The 17704-nt window shown below is 38.7% G+C and overlaps 1 protein-coding gene across 2 annotated transcripts; it reads right to left on the reverse strand.

Annotated features, from left to right (window-relative positions):
• Window positions 1-1170: 1170 nt before the first annotated feature.
• LOC145806435 (uncharacterized) lies at window positions 1171-12150 on the reverse strand. Of its 2 annotated transcripts, none has more exons than XM_082903385.1 (2): window positions 11567-12150; window positions 1171-7806 (listed from the first exon to the last, which is right to left on the reverse strand). In XM_082903385.1, exon 2 carries the CDS (start codon window positions 5112-5114, stop codon window positions 3897-3899), a length of 1218 nt encoding a protein of 405 aa, XP_082759511.1. In that variant the 5' UTR covers window positions 5115-7806; window positions 11567-12150; the 3' UTR covers window positions 1171-3896. The 2 variants fall into 2 exon arrangements, 1 of the variants encoding a protein (XP_082759511.1); XR_014349576.1 differs by lacking the exon at window positions 1171-7806 and adding an exon at window positions 7813-9799.
• Window positions 12151-17704: the final 5554 nt, after the last annotated feature.

Consider the following 17704-nt stretch of genomic DNA (forward strand, 5'->3'; position numbering starts at 1 on the left):
TTTTAGAGGGCAAGGGTAAGAGCCCAATATTCAGCTTTGCCTGTTTTCTTTTGAAGTCTTAAATACTTTGTCTATTTCTGACGTCTGTTCTCCTTGCAGCTGTTCGTCAGCCACCAAAAAATTTTCGTCAATCCTTTGTTCCCAGCAAGGATTTGAAGAAACTTCTGGACTTGCCAATCCACAAAAGAAAGGCGCATCTGCTTCTCAATTTTATCCCAACTTATAAGTCAACCTTGCCCGACGTCCCTAAGAAGAAGAAGAAAAGCCTCTCTCCACCTTCTGCTACAACTCCATTGACTGTATCCACATCACGAACAGATCAAGGATCAACATCTGATCCAGCAAATCAGCCATCTTCTTCAGCTCCATACTTGGTTCCAATTTCTGAACGAAAACGTCGGCGACGACTTGTCCTTACTGCCGAGATGGGTCGCCCTAAGCCTGTTGCTAAAGATCTTCTGGCCAGCATTCCATCATCTGTTGATGAGCAGCCAACACAAACCCAACCTTCAGCAAAACCAAAAAGAATAAAAAAGGCTCAACCAAAGGCCAAGGTAGCTCAAGTTGAGTCTGAAGACACTCTGCCTATTTCAAAATTAGCTGAGAGTGATAAATCTCAGCCTTCTGCTGGGAAGAGGCGCTCTGAGTCTCAACCATCAGAATCCCAACAACCAAAAAAGCCGAGGTCTTCTTCCGCAACAACTTCAGGATCCAAAAAGCCCGATGCCCCCTGGGCCCCTGAAATCACCCTAGAGAATAAGCCCGTAATGGCAAGTGACAGCGCCAACGATATCAATGTCGGCGTTGCACTCAGTACCGCTCTACTTCTCCTAGGTGACCTGGAGCAGAATGCCCAGTATAGTGAGTATGAGAACTATGCCTTAATGCTACAGCACTCTGTTCAGGTAAACGTCGTCTACTTGGTAAATTTTTCTTTCTCTTTATTTCACACTTTGAATATTCCTTAATACCTCTTTTTAATTTCAACAAGCGTTAAGCATTACTTGAGTTTAACTTCAACTTTGTAAATTACTACAAATTTCAACAAGTGAAGATAAACAATTATCTCGGCTTAACTTCAACTTGTAAATTGCTACAAATTTCAACAAGTATTAAGCATTACTGTCTTCTCTCTACCCCCAATGTGAACCTGAGTTCCACTTGGGTTCTCATTATTCAGAAACAATCATTATGCATCATAAGTCTTTGGAGAACTCTGCTAAAATTTTATTGATGATGTCGGTAAAAAATAACAAGGAGCATTCAATGATAGAAAAATTTCAAATTACAAGTGTTCCAGGGTCTTGGCAATGCTTTGCCCTCATTATCTTCAAACCGGTATGCTCCATTGCCCAATACCGAAGTAATTCTGTAGGGTCCTTCCCAGTTTAGGCCAAGCTTGCCCTCTCTGGGGTCCTTCTTGTTGCCAACAACTTTCCTTAGGACTAGGTCGCCGACCTGAAAATCCCTAGGATTAACCTTCTTATTGTAAGCTCTAACAAGTTGCTGCTGGTATGCTGCGAGCTGAATTGCAGCTTTCTCCCTTCTTTCTTCTAAGAGGTCCAGATCTCGGGCTAGAAGTATATCATTAGTGCCATTTTCTACTCCCTGGGTTCTGATCCCTGGGATACCGATCTCCAGTGGGATGACTGCTTCTGTGCCATAAGCCATGGCAAAGGGAGTTTTCCCTGTTGATCTTCTCGGCGTAGTCCGATATGCCCATAGTACATTGGGCAGCTCGTCTACCCACTTTCCTTTTGCTACCTGCAGCCTCTTTTTTATCCCATCCAAAATTACTTTGTTGGATGCTTCTGCTTGCCCATTGCTTTGGGGAAAACTTGGCGTTGAAAAGTAATTCTTTATCTTGAATTTTGCACAGAAGTTCTTGATGAGTTTGCTGTCAAACTGCGTTCCGTTGTCGGCAACTATTGCTCTTGGAATGCCAAATCTGGTGATGATGTTTCTCCATATGAAATTCTTGACGTCCACATCTCGGATTTTGGCAAGAGGTTCTACTTCTATCCATTTCGTGAAGTAATCTGTTGCTACCAGTAAGTACTTCCTTTACCCAGTTGCTTGGGGCAACTGCCCAATGAGATCCATGCCCCATTGGGCAAATGGCCATGGACTGGATACAGGGTTCAGGTCAGCAGCTGGCTGGTGTATCAAAGGTGCGAACCTTTGGCATTGTTCACACTTCTTCACGTAGGCTTCTGCATCTTTTTGCATGTAGGGCCACCAATACCCCTGGGTAATGGCCCTGTGAGCTAGTGATCTGCCCCCAGCGTGGCTTCCACAAATCCCTTCATGAATTTCATATAGAAAATATTCAACCTACAAAGGGTGTACGCACCTTAAAAGGGGTCCAGTGAAGGACCTTCTGTAGAGATGTCCGTCCGCTGTCAAATTGAATCTTGCCGACTTTAATCTGACTTTGTGTGCCTCCTTATGGTCTTCTGGCAGCTTTTCCTCTTTCAGGAATGCAACAATTGCATCCATCCAGCTTGGTCCCAAGTCCACACACATTGCTTCTTGCTCTGTGATCGGCTGTTCTATGCTCGGGTTTGATAGATAGTCAATCATTATTGTTCTTGTTTTTCCAATTTGCATTGAGCTTGCCAGGTTGGCTAACACGTCGGCGTGGTTATTATCATCTCGGCTGACTTGAAGAAGTCGGCAGTTGCGAAACAAGGCTGCCAGCTTGATGACTTCCTTTGCGTATACCGACATCCTCTCATCTTGGGTTGCAAACTCTCTTGTTGTTTGATTTACTATAAGTTGTGAATCACAAAAAATTATTACCTCATCTGCTTCTGCTGCCACTGCTAGCTTTAGTCCTGCAATCAGTGCTTCGTATTATGCCTCATTGTTTGAGGCCTTGAACCCCAATCGAATAGACTGTTCCAATATCTCCCCATCAGGAGATATTAACACTACTCCTGCCTCCGCTCCTTGCCGGTTTGAGCTCCCATCGATAAAAAGGCGAAAGGAGTTGTCGATGTAAATGCTGCAGGGTCTGAGCTTTTCCTTTCCTTGTTCTTTTGCCTTTGGCTGGGCTTCTCCTTATTTGCTTGGACATCGTTCATCTTGGCTCAACAGAGCCCGATGTTCGATGGATTCTGGCGTGAATTCCGCCACGAAGTCGGCCAAAACTTGGCCCTTAATTGCCGTTCTCGGTCTGAACTCCAGGTCATACTGGCCCAAGGCCACTGCCTATCTTGCTATTCTTCCAGTTAAGTCTCCTTGATGTGACAAGGACTTCAGCGGGTGCTCTGTTAGCACTATAATCTTGTGCACTTGAAAGTAATGGTTTAGCTTCTTTGAAGCCATAATTAAGGCCAGTAGTAATTTCTCTAGTGGTAGGTACCTTGTTTCTACATTGGCTAGGGTTTTGCTTACATAATAAACAGCCTTTTGCTCCTCTTTTTCCTCTCGGATTAGTACTGCACTTACTGCGTGTTCTGAAACTGCCAAATACAAAAACAGTTCTTCTCTAGGTTCAGGTGTTGAGAGGACTGGAGCCGTGGTCAGATACTTTTTTAGGTCGGCCAAAGCGGCCTCACATTCCTCAGTCCAGAAGAAGTCCATGGCCTTCTTCACCAGGTTGAAGAAGGGTTTACATTTGTCTGAGCTTCTGCTGATGAACCTATTTAGGACTGCGGCCCTTCCAGTTAGCATCTGCACCTGTTTTGCCGATGTCGGGCTCTTCAACTCTAGGATGGCCTTGATTTGATCTGGGCTGGCCTCAATGCCCTTTCTTGTTACCAGGTACCCCAGAAACTTACCTAATCCAACCCCAAATGCGCACTTCGATGCGTTGAGTCAGAGCCGGTATGTTTTGAGTATATCAAAGACCTCTTTTAGGTCGGCAAGATGACCCTTAGGTTCATTGGTCTTTACGACCAATCATCGATGTAGACTTCTACTGTTCGACCAATCAGGTGTTTGAACATTTTGGTTACTAGCCTTTGGTAAGTTGCTCCTGCGTTTTTCAACCCGAAAGGCATTACTCTGTAACAGTACAGGCCTTTTGGGGTGATGAATGCTGTCTTTTCTTCGTCTGGGGGGTACATGGCGATCTGGTGGTACCCCCTGTAGGCGTCTAGAAAACTCATTCTTCCATTCCCTGAAGTGGCATCTACTAGCTGGTCAATTTTGGGCAGGGGAAAGCTGTCTTTGGGACAAGCTTTGTTGAGGCTGGTAAAGTCTACACAGACCCTCCATTTACCATTTTTCTTTTTTACCACCATTGTATTGGATAGCCATGTTGGGTAGTGTACTTCTCTAATGGCCCTGGCCTCCAGAAGTCTGTCTACTTCTTCTTCTACTGCTTCGACGTGTATCAACGTCGGTCTTCTGGCTCGCTGAATTACAGGTTTGGCCGACTTGTCAACATTCAGTTTGTGGCAAGTGACCTCGGGGTCAATGCTAGGCATTTCGTAAGGTGTCCAAGCGAACACCTCAATATTTGTTCTTAGAAAAGTCTCCAACTCTCTTTCCTCTTTTTCGGCTAAGCCGGAGCCGAGAAGAAAGAAACGTTCTTCATCCCCCTCCTGGACGAGGATTTTCTTTAGCGCCTCTTCGCTCTTCTCGGCTGGTTCTTTGCCGACGTCTTCTAGGACTTCCAAGTCCTCATCTTCAATTTCCGCCTTCTCTGGCTCTCGCACGCTACAGGTAGATTTCATTGCTGCCATGGAGCAACTCTTCGCCTGTAGCTGATCGCCTCCAACTTCCTCTATCCCATGCTCTGTTGGGAATCGCAGTAGTTGATGCAATGTTGAGGGAACTGCCCCCATTGCATGCAACCATGGCCTTTCTAAGATGATGTTGTATGGCGAAGGCATGTCAATCACCATGAATTCTGTCTTGATCTTTTTAGTGCCAGCTTGTACTTCCAAGCTTGTTGCGCCCAGTGGCCACATTGGCGTTCCATTAAAGCCGACCATCGGGCTATTGGATTGCTCCAAGTCATCAAGATGAAGGCCCAGCTCCTTGTAACATCTAACATACATGATGTCACAAGAGCTGCCTTGATCAATCAGGATGCGTTTTACTTGGCACTCCCCAACCTGGAGGGATACTACCAAGGCATCATTATGTGGATGCTGGACCATCTCTAGGTCGGCTTCAGTAAAATCTATCGTCAGTCTCTGGCATTCTTCAGGCCGAGGTCTTTTGTGTCCGACCTGGTTTATGTGTTGTAGGTGTTTTACCCTCTAAGTCTCCCCTCGTATGTCGTTTTCGTTCACCTTTGAGTGAATTACATTGACCACCCGTGGTCCTCCTAACTGTGGTTGCTGAGCTGGGGAAGGCGGAGCTGCTGGTGCTTGAGGCAATCTTGCCTATTCTTCTCTAGTCCTGGCCTCATCAACAAGGTCCCTCAGATGTCCTTGCCTTACCAAGTCTTCTAAGTGTGCTTTTAGGGCTCTGCAGCCCTAAGTTGGGTGCCCTTCTTCATTGTGGTAAGCACAACGCCTACCGACGTTTCTTCCCATAAATTCCCCTAGTGTTCTTGTCGGTCCTCTAAAATAGGGTTGGTTTCATATTTGATCCAAGACTTTGTGGATCGGGACTCGGAATATAGTTGTTACTGCCTGTTTAGCCCTCAATTTCGTTTCTTGTTTGGTCGGTTCATTGTTGCCTCGGCTTCGCTTCGGCGAGCCATTCCCTTTCTCCTGCTTTGTCTCTTTGTTTCCCGATGCATCCTCCTCGGTTCTGGCGTACTTCTCGATTCTCGCCATGAGTTCTTCCATGCTTTTTGGCAATGTCTTTGCCAAAGACTTCCGTAGTGGGCAGTCATCTTTCAGGCCGTTCTTGAAAGACACGACTGCCACCTCTTGGTTGCATTCAGGTGTTCGATTGAACACCTCGTAGTACCTTTTTGCGTAGGCCCTAAGGCTTTCATCCTTGGTGATTTTTAAAGCCATCAGTGCGTCGACCCTCAAGGGTTGTAGTTTATTTGTCACAAACCTGGCCACAAACATCTCGGCCAGGCCTTCCCAAGTCTTTACGCTTCCCTTCGGTAGTTTATGGAACCAATCTGATGCAATTTCCCCAAAGGATGAGGGGAATACTTTGCAGAGCAACGGCTCGTTCTCACTATATAATGCCATTGAATTTAGGTATAGTCAAACGTGAAAGTTAGGATCTGACTTACCATCATATATTTGGAACCTCGACATACTGAATCTCTTTGGTGCTTCAAATTTGTCTAGTTCCACCGAGAATGGTGTCTTCGGCTTAACCGGGGAAGTTACCTCGACTTCAGCATTCTGTTGCTTTCTCTTGAGGTAATCTCTCAAGTCTTCTTTGCTCCTCCCTGGAGCTCGGCTATCTCTAGATTTCAATCTCTTCGACACACTACTTTCGGCCTCATGGTGGGCTCATTTTGATCTTTCTCCATGCGTTGTGTCAAAGCAGAGCGCCTGCCCTTGAACATGCCGATGTTCTTTGGGCTCTGGGTCCTTTGTGTGATACGTTCTTCAGGACTCCTCTCGTTTCGGCTTCTCTCGTCTAACTTCCCTGGAAGGTCGGTGAGAGTGCCTTCCGCTCTTGGTGTGCTGAGGGACTTCGGGGATTGTTTTTCTTCCTCCCTTCTGGGTATTAGTTGCTGGCATCGGCGTATCCTGCAGCGGGTATGGTGGCTGCATGACATTGTTTTGCATCATGAAGTTGACGACCGACTGTAGGTCTGCCAACTTGTTTGCCAATTCTTTTACTTCCTCATCCCTCCGTAGGCACCTATCCCTCCATACCTGAAGGTTATCTTCGTTATAGTACTTGCTTTGGTCTGTCCTCTTCGAAGTGTCGCCCTCCTGGCCGACGTCTTTCTCTCCGTGGCCCTGGTCATGAGTTTCTGCATTGTGGTTGTCTCCTTCAACGTCAAGGTCAATTGGTCTGCCACTCCCAACAGGAGTGTCGCCCCCAATGTTTTCCTTCTGTCCGTTACTGGCCATCTATTCTTCTAAGTTCCCACAGACGGCGCCAAATTGTGTGAGTGATTTTCTGATTACACTGCCCGTTTAGTAATCAGCTAGAGAGCACCGGCAGAATAGATGGCTTCAGCTAACCTGTAACAGAAAGAAAAGGCTCCGGCGGTGGCTCTTCCACCCGGGGGCACTCCGACGATCAAGCCAATATATCTCTCAAAGATAATCAAGTGCTAAACTCACTACTTAAAGCATAAAATTGCGTACCTTAGACCTATGGGGGTGCCTCTCTTTTATAGTTCACTTAATCCTAGTTCCATTAGAAGCCTGACTTCTATGGACTCCAACTCAGTACTTACTTTGGACTCCTCAAGAGATAAAGATAAACTCCCTAAGAGATTTATCCTCATCTTGACTAAGTCTCCTCTTCATTCTAGGACTCTTGTCCCTTATCCGTTTATCTCGGATTTCGATATCTTCAGAGATAACCTCGGCCTTTCCGAGATCACCTCGGCGTCTCGACCAGGACATGTGGCACCTCGGCTGACACGTCGGCGTCACCTTGCCACGTGTTGGTACTCAGAAAATATATCTCCACAGTAACTCTCAAATTTTATTTGCCAATACAAATAAAAAATAAAAATAAATATATAACAAAGTGAATTATATTCGTATGTTTATGGATACAAATGTGAGCTACCTCATAATTTTTGAAATTTCTTAGCTCATTAATAAGTGTAACTTCCATTAAAGAACAAAAAAAATTATATATATGAAAATTACTAAATATATTAACAAAGTCTAGCAAAAAAATTCTAACCTGTAGAATGGAACACTCTGTCAACAAACCAATGCAGTTCATGGCCAAAGCCTCTCTCTGCAACAAGTAATTGAAGAAAACCCTACATTTAAATCTTGTGGGAAAATGTAAAGAATAGAAAAAGAAAAAATGCATTGCAATAATGATTTGGAAAAGAAAAAAATTTGCAAGTTTGCAAGTAAAATGAAAATTTAAAAGCTATTAAAGGGGAAAATCAACTGAATGTTGCTTCAAATATCAAATGTTGCAGACATTACTTATGCAATTGTTGGGAGTAGTTTGACATGACATTCTAGCTGAAAGCTCACTACAACAAAAAAGGGTTTTTACGGCGTGCAATGACGTGCAACATAACGTCATATTATGGCCAATCATGAAAAGTCATTCACTTTCAATGGTATGTCATAGCACGCCGTTACAAACTATTTAACAGCAGCTCTTGCGCGTCGTTTTTACTTTTTCTACGACTACTTTTGTACGTCGTTAATTGGTGAGACAAATAACAACGCTGATTGAGCACCGTAGAATTTGTAATACAAATAACATCGTGGAAATTGTACTTTTTAACGGGTGACTTTTTGTGCGCCGTGAACTGTTCAATATTTTGAACAGGTGGTGTATTCGTGTCATGTATAGTTGATGTATTAACGACATGTCATATGCACGTCATAGAAAGTCTTATTATTTACGGCTAACATTGCAAGTCGTAAAAAAATATCGTTATTAGCATTCACGACCTACACAATAGACACGTCGTGATTGAAAAATTATTTACGACGTGCAAAAAAAGCAAGTCGTAAAAGTGAAAAACCACGACATGCATTTACTTTATGTCGTTGATGTGGTGCCGTGAAAACCCAATTTTGTTGTAGTGACTGTTAAAGCCCAATTGATATGCCATCCACATTAGTAACTGAATGCTGTTAAAATGGTAGCGTCAACAAATTGTGCTCCCTTCAACATAAATATGAAGAAATTAGATATCTAGAATAAAGAAAAATACCAACTAGTAAAAATAGTTAAAATGCATATTGCCTATGTAATGGGTTTGAGGGTGCAATATAAATCATATTAAAAGTCCAATAAAGTAGTATCACATACCATAACCTTATTAACTAAATCACTATTTGGCATCCCATCTTTCATGTATGCGGCCATCAACACCTGTAGTAAGAACCCCATTGTTTTTTTTTTTTTTTTTGTCTCCTATAAATTCAAACAAGAACAAAAGTATCTCTCAAATCTCTAACCTTTCTTCTCATATACAAAATCGTCCTAAGGTCCGTCGTGACCTAATTCTTTTCAATTATATACCAAAAGCAATACTTCATTTTTATTATAAACGATTTAAATAAATAAACAATTCCCTAGCATCTCTCAAATCTCTAACTTTTCTTTTAACTAAAATCAAGGCCCTTTATAAGTACATTTCAATTTTTTTTTTTTCAGCAGTGCATTTACTGTTTTAAGATAGATAAAACAAAAATGTTAGAGTGAAATCAAATTACTGGGGTTAGCAACATATCTCACAACATGAATCAAGCTTTGTCATTCAAGCCACTCTAATTTACTGTTCCACATTTCTCACAAGATATGTCACTGAAAGAACAAATAATTACCATTAATCTATTATTATTATAGTTGCAGAAACTTAATTTTCATCATGCATTATGCTTAGGCATTAAAACCTCTCATTACAGATACTTTTTTTGTAGAAATAAGATAGCTACAGTTAAAATATAATATTCATGGTATAACAAGAATTGCAAAATTCATAACCATTGTAGCATATATGTTTCCCTTGCATAATGGCAGAGTTATTCACCTTCTAGTTGAGAAAATAAATAGACTTTCGTTCACTCGAAAAGTAAAAGGAGAGCTGAAGTACAATTAGAAAGACAAATAAATGTGTACAAAACATGAAAAGAACAATAGTATTAGATTTAGGACTAAAATCATAATAGAGGAGGCTGAAGCACTGATTTGACATAAATTCCAATGCCTCACTTCAGAATGCAGTAACTAAGGCAGCAGATAAGAGGGCTATGGCCTAGAACAAAGAAGGCATGCACAAGAATAAGCATTATGCATAGGAAAAAGAAAAAATTCTACACAACAATTGTGTGAGAAATGATAAAAACTATTCCAAATGCTCGGTTTTTTTTCCATCGTTTTATGATTTACTCATTTTGATGATTTTTATGCATGAAAAAGAAATATCAATCACTGGAAGAAAACATAACAAATCTAGTACAAACATCGTAGGCTATGTTGGGTCTTATCTATGGTGGAAAGGTTAGTATCAATTTCAAGAGTAATATCATGAAGCATATAAGTTAGTTAACATACATATATACAATTGTCTTATATTAAATTTGATAATTTGAAGCTAAGCTTCTATCCAAATTCTCATTCGCAACTAAAAGTTCTAATTTTCTCATCTCTGTTGCAGCTATCTCCAAACTATTCAAATATCTATTGTTTCTCTTATTCTCACTCTCTCTAGGGATTTGTTCCCACTTCTATGGTGAGTTTAAACATAGCAAGCAGCAATAAAAGAGTGAAGATAACTTTCCAGCATCATGTATAATGCTATTTTATATATTTAAAACTTGAACCAATATTTAATGAACAATTCCAACTAAATTCCAATGCAAGTTGACCTTAATCAACACTGCACTTATCAATGAAAACAGTTCCTACAATCATTCAAAAAAAACATTCGCATGTTTTATATCATAAAGCTTTAATATTAGCCCAATTACAATGGGAATCTGCACTATAAACCTATGTCATGCTTCCCATGAGTCATTCTAAACAAAAGTTGATTTTTATAAAATTCTTGCAAACATAAATTTAGTACAAAACAATCACAATTCCTTGAAGCACAATAATGGCCATGAGCATAAAAGATAACCTTATCCAGGAATGTACAAAATTCATCGAATCATTAAATTCCATTAATATCTTCCTTCAAGAAAAGAATATATATATTTTGCTCATCAATTTAGATTTATAACCGGTGTCCTAATTCATATTTTCATTTATTAATTGAACCTCAAACATTGCCATGATAAATGATATTACTGTTGACCTTATGAAGACAATAAAACAAAATACCCAAATTATGTACATCAGAAGACAGTTGTTCGCTTTCTAGCAAACTATAGATTTCTAGACCATAGATTTCGTCATCGTTACTGGCATAGTTTGCCTTATCTAAAATTAATAAGAACCCACATCAGTTGCAAAATCATAAAACATCCATTAAATTTTTTCATCTAAACAGTACAGTTTTTCAAACCCACACTTTTAAATTAAAATTTAAAAAAAAAAAATTAACTAAACTCCCAATTTCCATAATGTATTCTAAACAATACTAAATTTTTTTCACTTGACTAACATATCAACATTACTAAAACCGTTCAAAACAGTCTAAAATTTGATAAGATAGCCAATTCACAATCACAATCATTTTTCCAAGTAAAAAAAAAAAAAAAAATGAAAGCAGACCCCTATTTTTATTTCCATTAATTTTTCAATAAAACACCCAAATCTAAAGTAAAACACTATTCTAACTTCTAAGCAAAGACAAAACAATTTCAAAACTAATCCTTTCACAATCAAAATTCCAAAACAGAAAATAAAAGCAACCCACTTCGTAATGTCCATTAATTCTTCAATAGCTCTACTGAATTTAAATTAACACATCATCAATTTGAAAAAATTTCCAATTCAAAGACAAAACTCTAAGAAATAACAAGTACCCACTTCACAACTCTTGTGAATTTCAGCAAAAAGGAATTGACTGACTCACCTTAGAGACATCATCGGCAATGTTGAGGCCTTCAATGTCAGTTTGGGGCTTCACAGGCACTGCTTTACAAACTATCGAAGAAAAGACCTTTCTAGAATTGATGAGGCTCGGAGAAGTGAACCCAACGCGAAACGAACTCGGAAATCAAGTTGCGATGCACATCGCTGATTTGGAGTTGCAAATAGAAGTCAAAGACCTGTTGATCGAAGAAGCCATTGTCATTTTGTCTTTTGCTCTCTGCCAGCAACACACACTCTCTCTATGTCCTCTATGTTTCTTTCTCTCTCTTCGAATTGCAACACTTTCGAAAACCCTAGAGGCTGAAGTTAAGGAAAGAAAATAGAAAGATGGTGAAATAGAGAGGACATGCCTGGGGTAATGCTCCAACAGTGGATCAACGGTGGTGCTCATGTACGAAGGTTGTGCTCATGTGCGATGGCAACGATGCTCCTCTACCCGAAGGCGATAGAGACAAAACGAGAGAGATAGCGTAGAAGGAAGAGGGCAGAGGTGTGTGTGTGTGTGTGTGTGTGTGTGTGTGTGTGTGTGAGAGAGAGAGAGAGAGAGAGAGAGAGAGAGAGAGAGAGAGTCACTGTGAGAGATAGACAGATGTGAGAGAATTAGATGTGAGAGAGTTAGATATAAAAATAAAATTTAAAAAATATATATATATAATCACAGTTTAATTAGAAGGTGTGATTAAAAAAAAGAAGAGATATAATCACATTTAATTGAAAGTGACATAAAAAATAAATACTATCACACTCAATTAAATTAAGTGTGATTAAAATATTAATTTGATTTTTTTAATCACACTTTCATTAAAAGTGCCATGTTTTAATTTTCTTAAGTGTGATCCTTAAGCATTTTTGTAGTTGTGCTTATGGTTAATTATATGATGTTATATTCTAAGTTAATCGGTATAACCCCAAGTGTTATTCACCCTTGTCTTGTGACTTCAGGAAAAGACGATGAGAAGTAAGAATGATGTGGAAATTGAATCTATGTTAAAGCAACTAGACAAAGTAGAAGAATGCTAAAAAAATATGATGGAACCTAAGCAATCATGTCATGAGATACGACAAGATCAGCAGAAAAAACTAAGTGTGAAATCAACGAAGAATGTGCTTGAAAATTTTGTGGTAGGAGAGATCAATAAGAATTTGTTTAACAAATGCAGGAAGTATTGTGTTGGAATTGGTATTCTTATATTCGCTTGATTGGCTATTAAAGAGTTAAGAATTCATTTGTATGGCTGTTGAAACTTAATTTGAGGTTGCTACGATGTAATGTTGTGTATGAATAGCTTTTCTACTTGCTAAGCAAACATTGATTATATGTCTAAACAAGTTGTGTTCGACCTCCAAGATTAAACAGTTTTCTGGTGGAACCAATGGAGTAAATCCCCACTCTAATTAATTTGCTATTGATGGCTTATGAACTATTTAAGAATGAATATCTGGATTATTGTTGCCAAGAAATTAATGCACCGAGAAGTTGAATTTGCTATTAATGTTGTATCAAACACTTGGATCAAACACTTAATTTATTTGGATGACTTTGAGTGGTATGCCAATAAAGGAGTACTTTGATTTATTTGAAGTTAAGTAGAATCATGAATATCATTTGAGATTAATTCTCGACTGTTTGGAGACATGTAGATTATTTGCAAATATGTGAATTATTTGATGATATGTGAATATATGTCCACAATATATGAGTTTCATGGTTAATGTGTTTTATTGTGATGACTGATACGTAATTCGCCTCGCCCCTCTTTAAGTTATGCCGAGTACGTTGTTGTTGAAAACTCTTTCTCAAAATTTTTGTTCGTATTTAATTCGATCCCGAGTACTTCACTTGTTCCAAAGGGTGCGAGGTCAGGTCCGGAGTATTGGGAGTTAAGCTGAGAATTTTCTAGGTTGAAGGACCATAACCGCACGTGCGGGGGCTTGGGAAGAACGTGCCGAAAACAGAGAGGGTGACCTGGGTGCATACTGAAATAAATGCATTTGAAGCAATAGGTGCGGGAGAGAGAGGGCTGCACGTGCGAGGATAAAGGCCGCACGTGCAGGAGACACGCTCCGCACGTGCGGGCATGAGTGCCGCACGTGCGGTCGTAAGTGAGTCCGAAATTTTTTGTTTTTCTTCTCTTTGGGCTGCGTGTATCTCACTTTTGTTGTATCTCTCTCTCTCTCTAAAAATCTTTTCTCTCTCTTCTCTCTACATTTCCTACACCAAACAAGATCAAATCATTGATCTCTTTAAATCCATTAGAGTTTTGTCCATAGTTTCTTCATCAAAGTTGGATAACTTCTCAAGGGCTACGTTGTGTATAGTGAAGATCGAGTTTCGACATCGTTGATTTTGGGGATTTTCATCTCATTTCTTCTTCAAAACTTAAGGTAGGGATTTTCTTTGAGTTATATATATATTTTTGCAAGATCTAGATGATTTTCGAAATCCTACTTTGATAGCTTGAAATTTGGTTGTTGGCTCAAGAAAATGAGTAATTTTGAAAGTGGGTTTATCTCTTATTCCTTTTCAAATATTCACATGAGGGTTTTATATTATATTGATAGAAGAAAGATGTTTTTGGTGAGATTCTTTCAAATGTTTCGAAGGTGCAAGGTTGAGGTGAGAAAACCTAGAAATTTGGGGGTTTTTAAAAGATGTTGAGAATTCATTGATGAAATGGCCATATGTTCTTTGGGTGCCAAAATGAATGAATGTTTTTTTTTTTTTTTTTGAGAATTTCTTATTTATATTTACATAAATGATGAGTTTCATGAAATATGAGAATTGTGATTTTGGAAGTTGTTGTTCAAAATATTGATATAGTCTTGAAATGACTAAATTGTCGAGAATGCTCGAAATGTGGGAAATGTGTTATTCCTTGGATGAATTGGAATAAAAGTATATATATTCATCTTGTGAAATTGCTTTGAAAAGAGAATTGGGAATTTTGATCACAATGGTAATATTGTGAGGAAGGATGGAAAATGGATGGAATGTTGCATTGCATTATTAATTGACACATTGACATATCGATTCATTTGATTATGTTAAGCTTTGAATTTCAAATTTGAAAACTTTTGCATTGAGAAATGAATGTTGTGAAACAAGTTTTCATGGAATGATTTTGGGATAAATACGTTGGTAAGTCCGGATAGGAAGTGTAGATGAAATTGATTAAGTTGGCCTGAGTGTCCGGAGTGAAAGACCGAAAACACGCGCGGAGGAGATACAACTTCCCTTCCGGTGAGAGACCGGTAAAGTGGGATTTTGGTAGTGCTAGTTATTCCTACCTGCAGACATCAACCTAGGGATTACCTGAGTGGTATTGAGTTTGTTGAAAATGTCAAGATATCATTGAACAAGATGGTTTTCAAAAGATGAGCAAAATGTGATTTTCTTTCAAAAGAGCATAACATGGCATATGCATTTCATTCCTTGAGATTTGTATAAAATGTATATACTTTTTTAAGAATTCTCTACTAGGCTTTATGCCCACCCTATGGGATTTTGATGCAGGAAAAGACGTGGTGAACCCACCAAACTAGGGCGTGGGTGTATGTAGTGAGAGCACAAGGCTCTATTTTGTTGTGATTGTAATTTTTGCAAGCCAAGGGCTATACATGTATGGGTTTGAGAAATCATCTTTTGTGTAACCGGGCTTAAGCCTTGGAACTTGTAAGCCCTCGGCATTTATTTATTTTTTATTAATGTCCTATATGCTATAGATTCAGGTGCTAGAATTCATTGAATGTATACTCGCATGTGAAACTGTTTTGTTCGACCTCATGATCTTTAATGCAAACATTGGGAGATTATTTTGGGTTATCATAAGGAGTAATGAATGTTATGTTATCACATTGTATTTTTTTGGAGGCGTTACATTTATGTTTTGATGTTATGAAGTTGACTTCGAGGCTCACCATTATATTACTGGATAACTTTTGATGACTAAGCCAATTTGGGTTATTAACCAATAAATAAATGACAACGAGTTGAACTTTTGTGACAAGATTCGAACAGAAAATGAGTTACTTAGGAGCAAAAAAAATGAAATGAGATAAAGCTATGTGATTGATTTTCAGTATAATGCCTTAAGTTTGAAGGACCAAACTTTTTAATGGAAGAGATTGTGACAGCCTTGCTACATATAATATTTTATATTTGATTGATTAAGGAGATTTGGATTGTAATTAGTCATTATTCTAATTTAATTGGGATCTGTGCGAATTATTGAGCCTGATTCACATATGGTTTTGTCAAGGATTTATTTTGAAAGCCTAAATGGCTTAAGGAGGTGACGTTGATGAGTTGAATCAGTTTGATTTCAAGTATCGTACCATATGGGACTTTAATAAAATATTCAATTTAGTTAATTACGTTATGAGGATTGAGAATTGTGATTATTATGAATTAAACTTACTTATGAGATGCCCAATTTGAATATGTAATTTATTGATGGAGATTTTGAGCCCAACCGCGAGAATTGGACACCAGACTATTCGAAACTCTCCCTTCTGCTGTTTTGCAGACCTTACCACGAATGCCTACAACGGTTACATACTGCGTAGCGCCATCGGTGGATCTCAAAAAGGACGGTGAAAAGAAAAAGCTTTTATCATACCGGATCCAAACTTATCCTCCCAAGAAATTTTATCCTCTTGAATGTCCCATCTGGATCCAACCTTATCTCACCAAATCAAATCATCACAAGAGCCCGAATACGTGCGTTCCATTCTAAGATTTACACAATAACCGCTTGCGCAAGACTTAACCTTCAATTAGGGAGCATATCCCATCAATCCATGCATATCACATTATCATCTCTTCATTATTCAAGTGATCAAAAAACCCAATACCACCTCAATCAAGGTTTCCGTTGAATTAGATGTCTTAAATTAAAATTAGAACAACTTAACAAGATAGTAATATCCACATGAGCATGAGCATCATCACATGAAGAAAATAAGGAACATAACCATAACACATGCAATATCATACCAAGACATGTTCATATACTAATAAGCATATTCATGAAGACAAGAGCATAAAACACCAATGCAAAACTAAATTTTCAAATTTAGTACCATTTAAAGATTAAAATCAAAAGGACCATTTCAGATTTTTCCCAAGCTTGACCTTCCCATGGTTCGTAGAGAATTTTATCTAGTTCTTAGAATATTTTTTAGAAATGGAATAGGTTTTCTAGATTTTTAGTTATTTAAGAAACACTCCAGCGCTGTCCAGACTCATAGACTGTTATGAAAATTGGATTTTCTTACAAACCGCTCATTCATTTTCAATGAAACCAATTTTCCTTGAAAGATAACTCTTTAACAAAGCTTTTAAAAAAAAACCAAAGTCCAGGAGATTTGTCTACATGTTTCTAGAATTTTTGAAAGTTGGCTGTAAAACAGGTTTTTCATGCACAATACACAAAATAAGAAGATTGGTGAGAAAAGAGGCCAACTAAGGGAAATTTTTCACTTATTTTTTGATGAAAACATACTAAATAATATTTCGATAACTCAAATTTTTAGAGTGGTGGTATGCCTTTGGAAATAATGTGAGATATGGGAAGAAAAAGGTAGTTTTGCATCTATTAAGAGGAAAGGATCAAGCCTAAGTCATCAACTTTGAACACATGAACACCATTACAACATCTGAAAATATGATTTTAAATCTCTAATAACATGTATTTGAAAAAGAAAATATAAGGAGAGATGGTGATGTGGCTTACTTGTTTCCTAGTTGAAGAGTTTGCACAATTTCTTCTCTTTTTTCCTTTCCTCTACCACCAAAGCTCTCTTCCTCTCTTTTTCTCTCCCTCTCCTCTCTTTCTCAGCTGAATATGTAGTGTGAATGTGTTTTTGTGCTCAAAAGTGTAGAGGGGATTGGTGTATTTTTAGAAAAAAAAAAAAAAGAGAAAAGAATGGTGAAAAGTCCAAAATGTCCTTAGTTCCAATTCAATTGAATAGGCTTGGATTTAGTTAGGATGTAATGGAATGAGGGGTGATTAGGGCCCTAATTGTGTATTTAAACAAGTTCTAGATAGGGTTATGTGTAATTAGAACTAAGCTAGTTACAAGTATAAGACAAATTTGCTTGAATTATGGTGCCAAA

The sequence above is a fragment of the Camellia sinensis genome, chromosome 13 (assembly GCF_055761805.1).
Source record: "Camellia sinensis isolate YWXY chromosome 13, ASM5576180v1, whole genome shotgun sequence".
In the NCBI taxonomy this organism is placed as follows: Eukaryota; Viridiplantae; Streptophyta; class Magnoliopsida; order Ericales; family Theaceae; genus Camellia; species Camellia sinensis.

Excerpts from the sequence above, each read along its gene's own strand:
- LOC145806435 (XM_082903385.1), bottom strand. The coding sequence starts at position 5,114 with ATGGTCCAGCATCCACATAATGATGCCTTGGTAGTATCCCTCCAGGTT.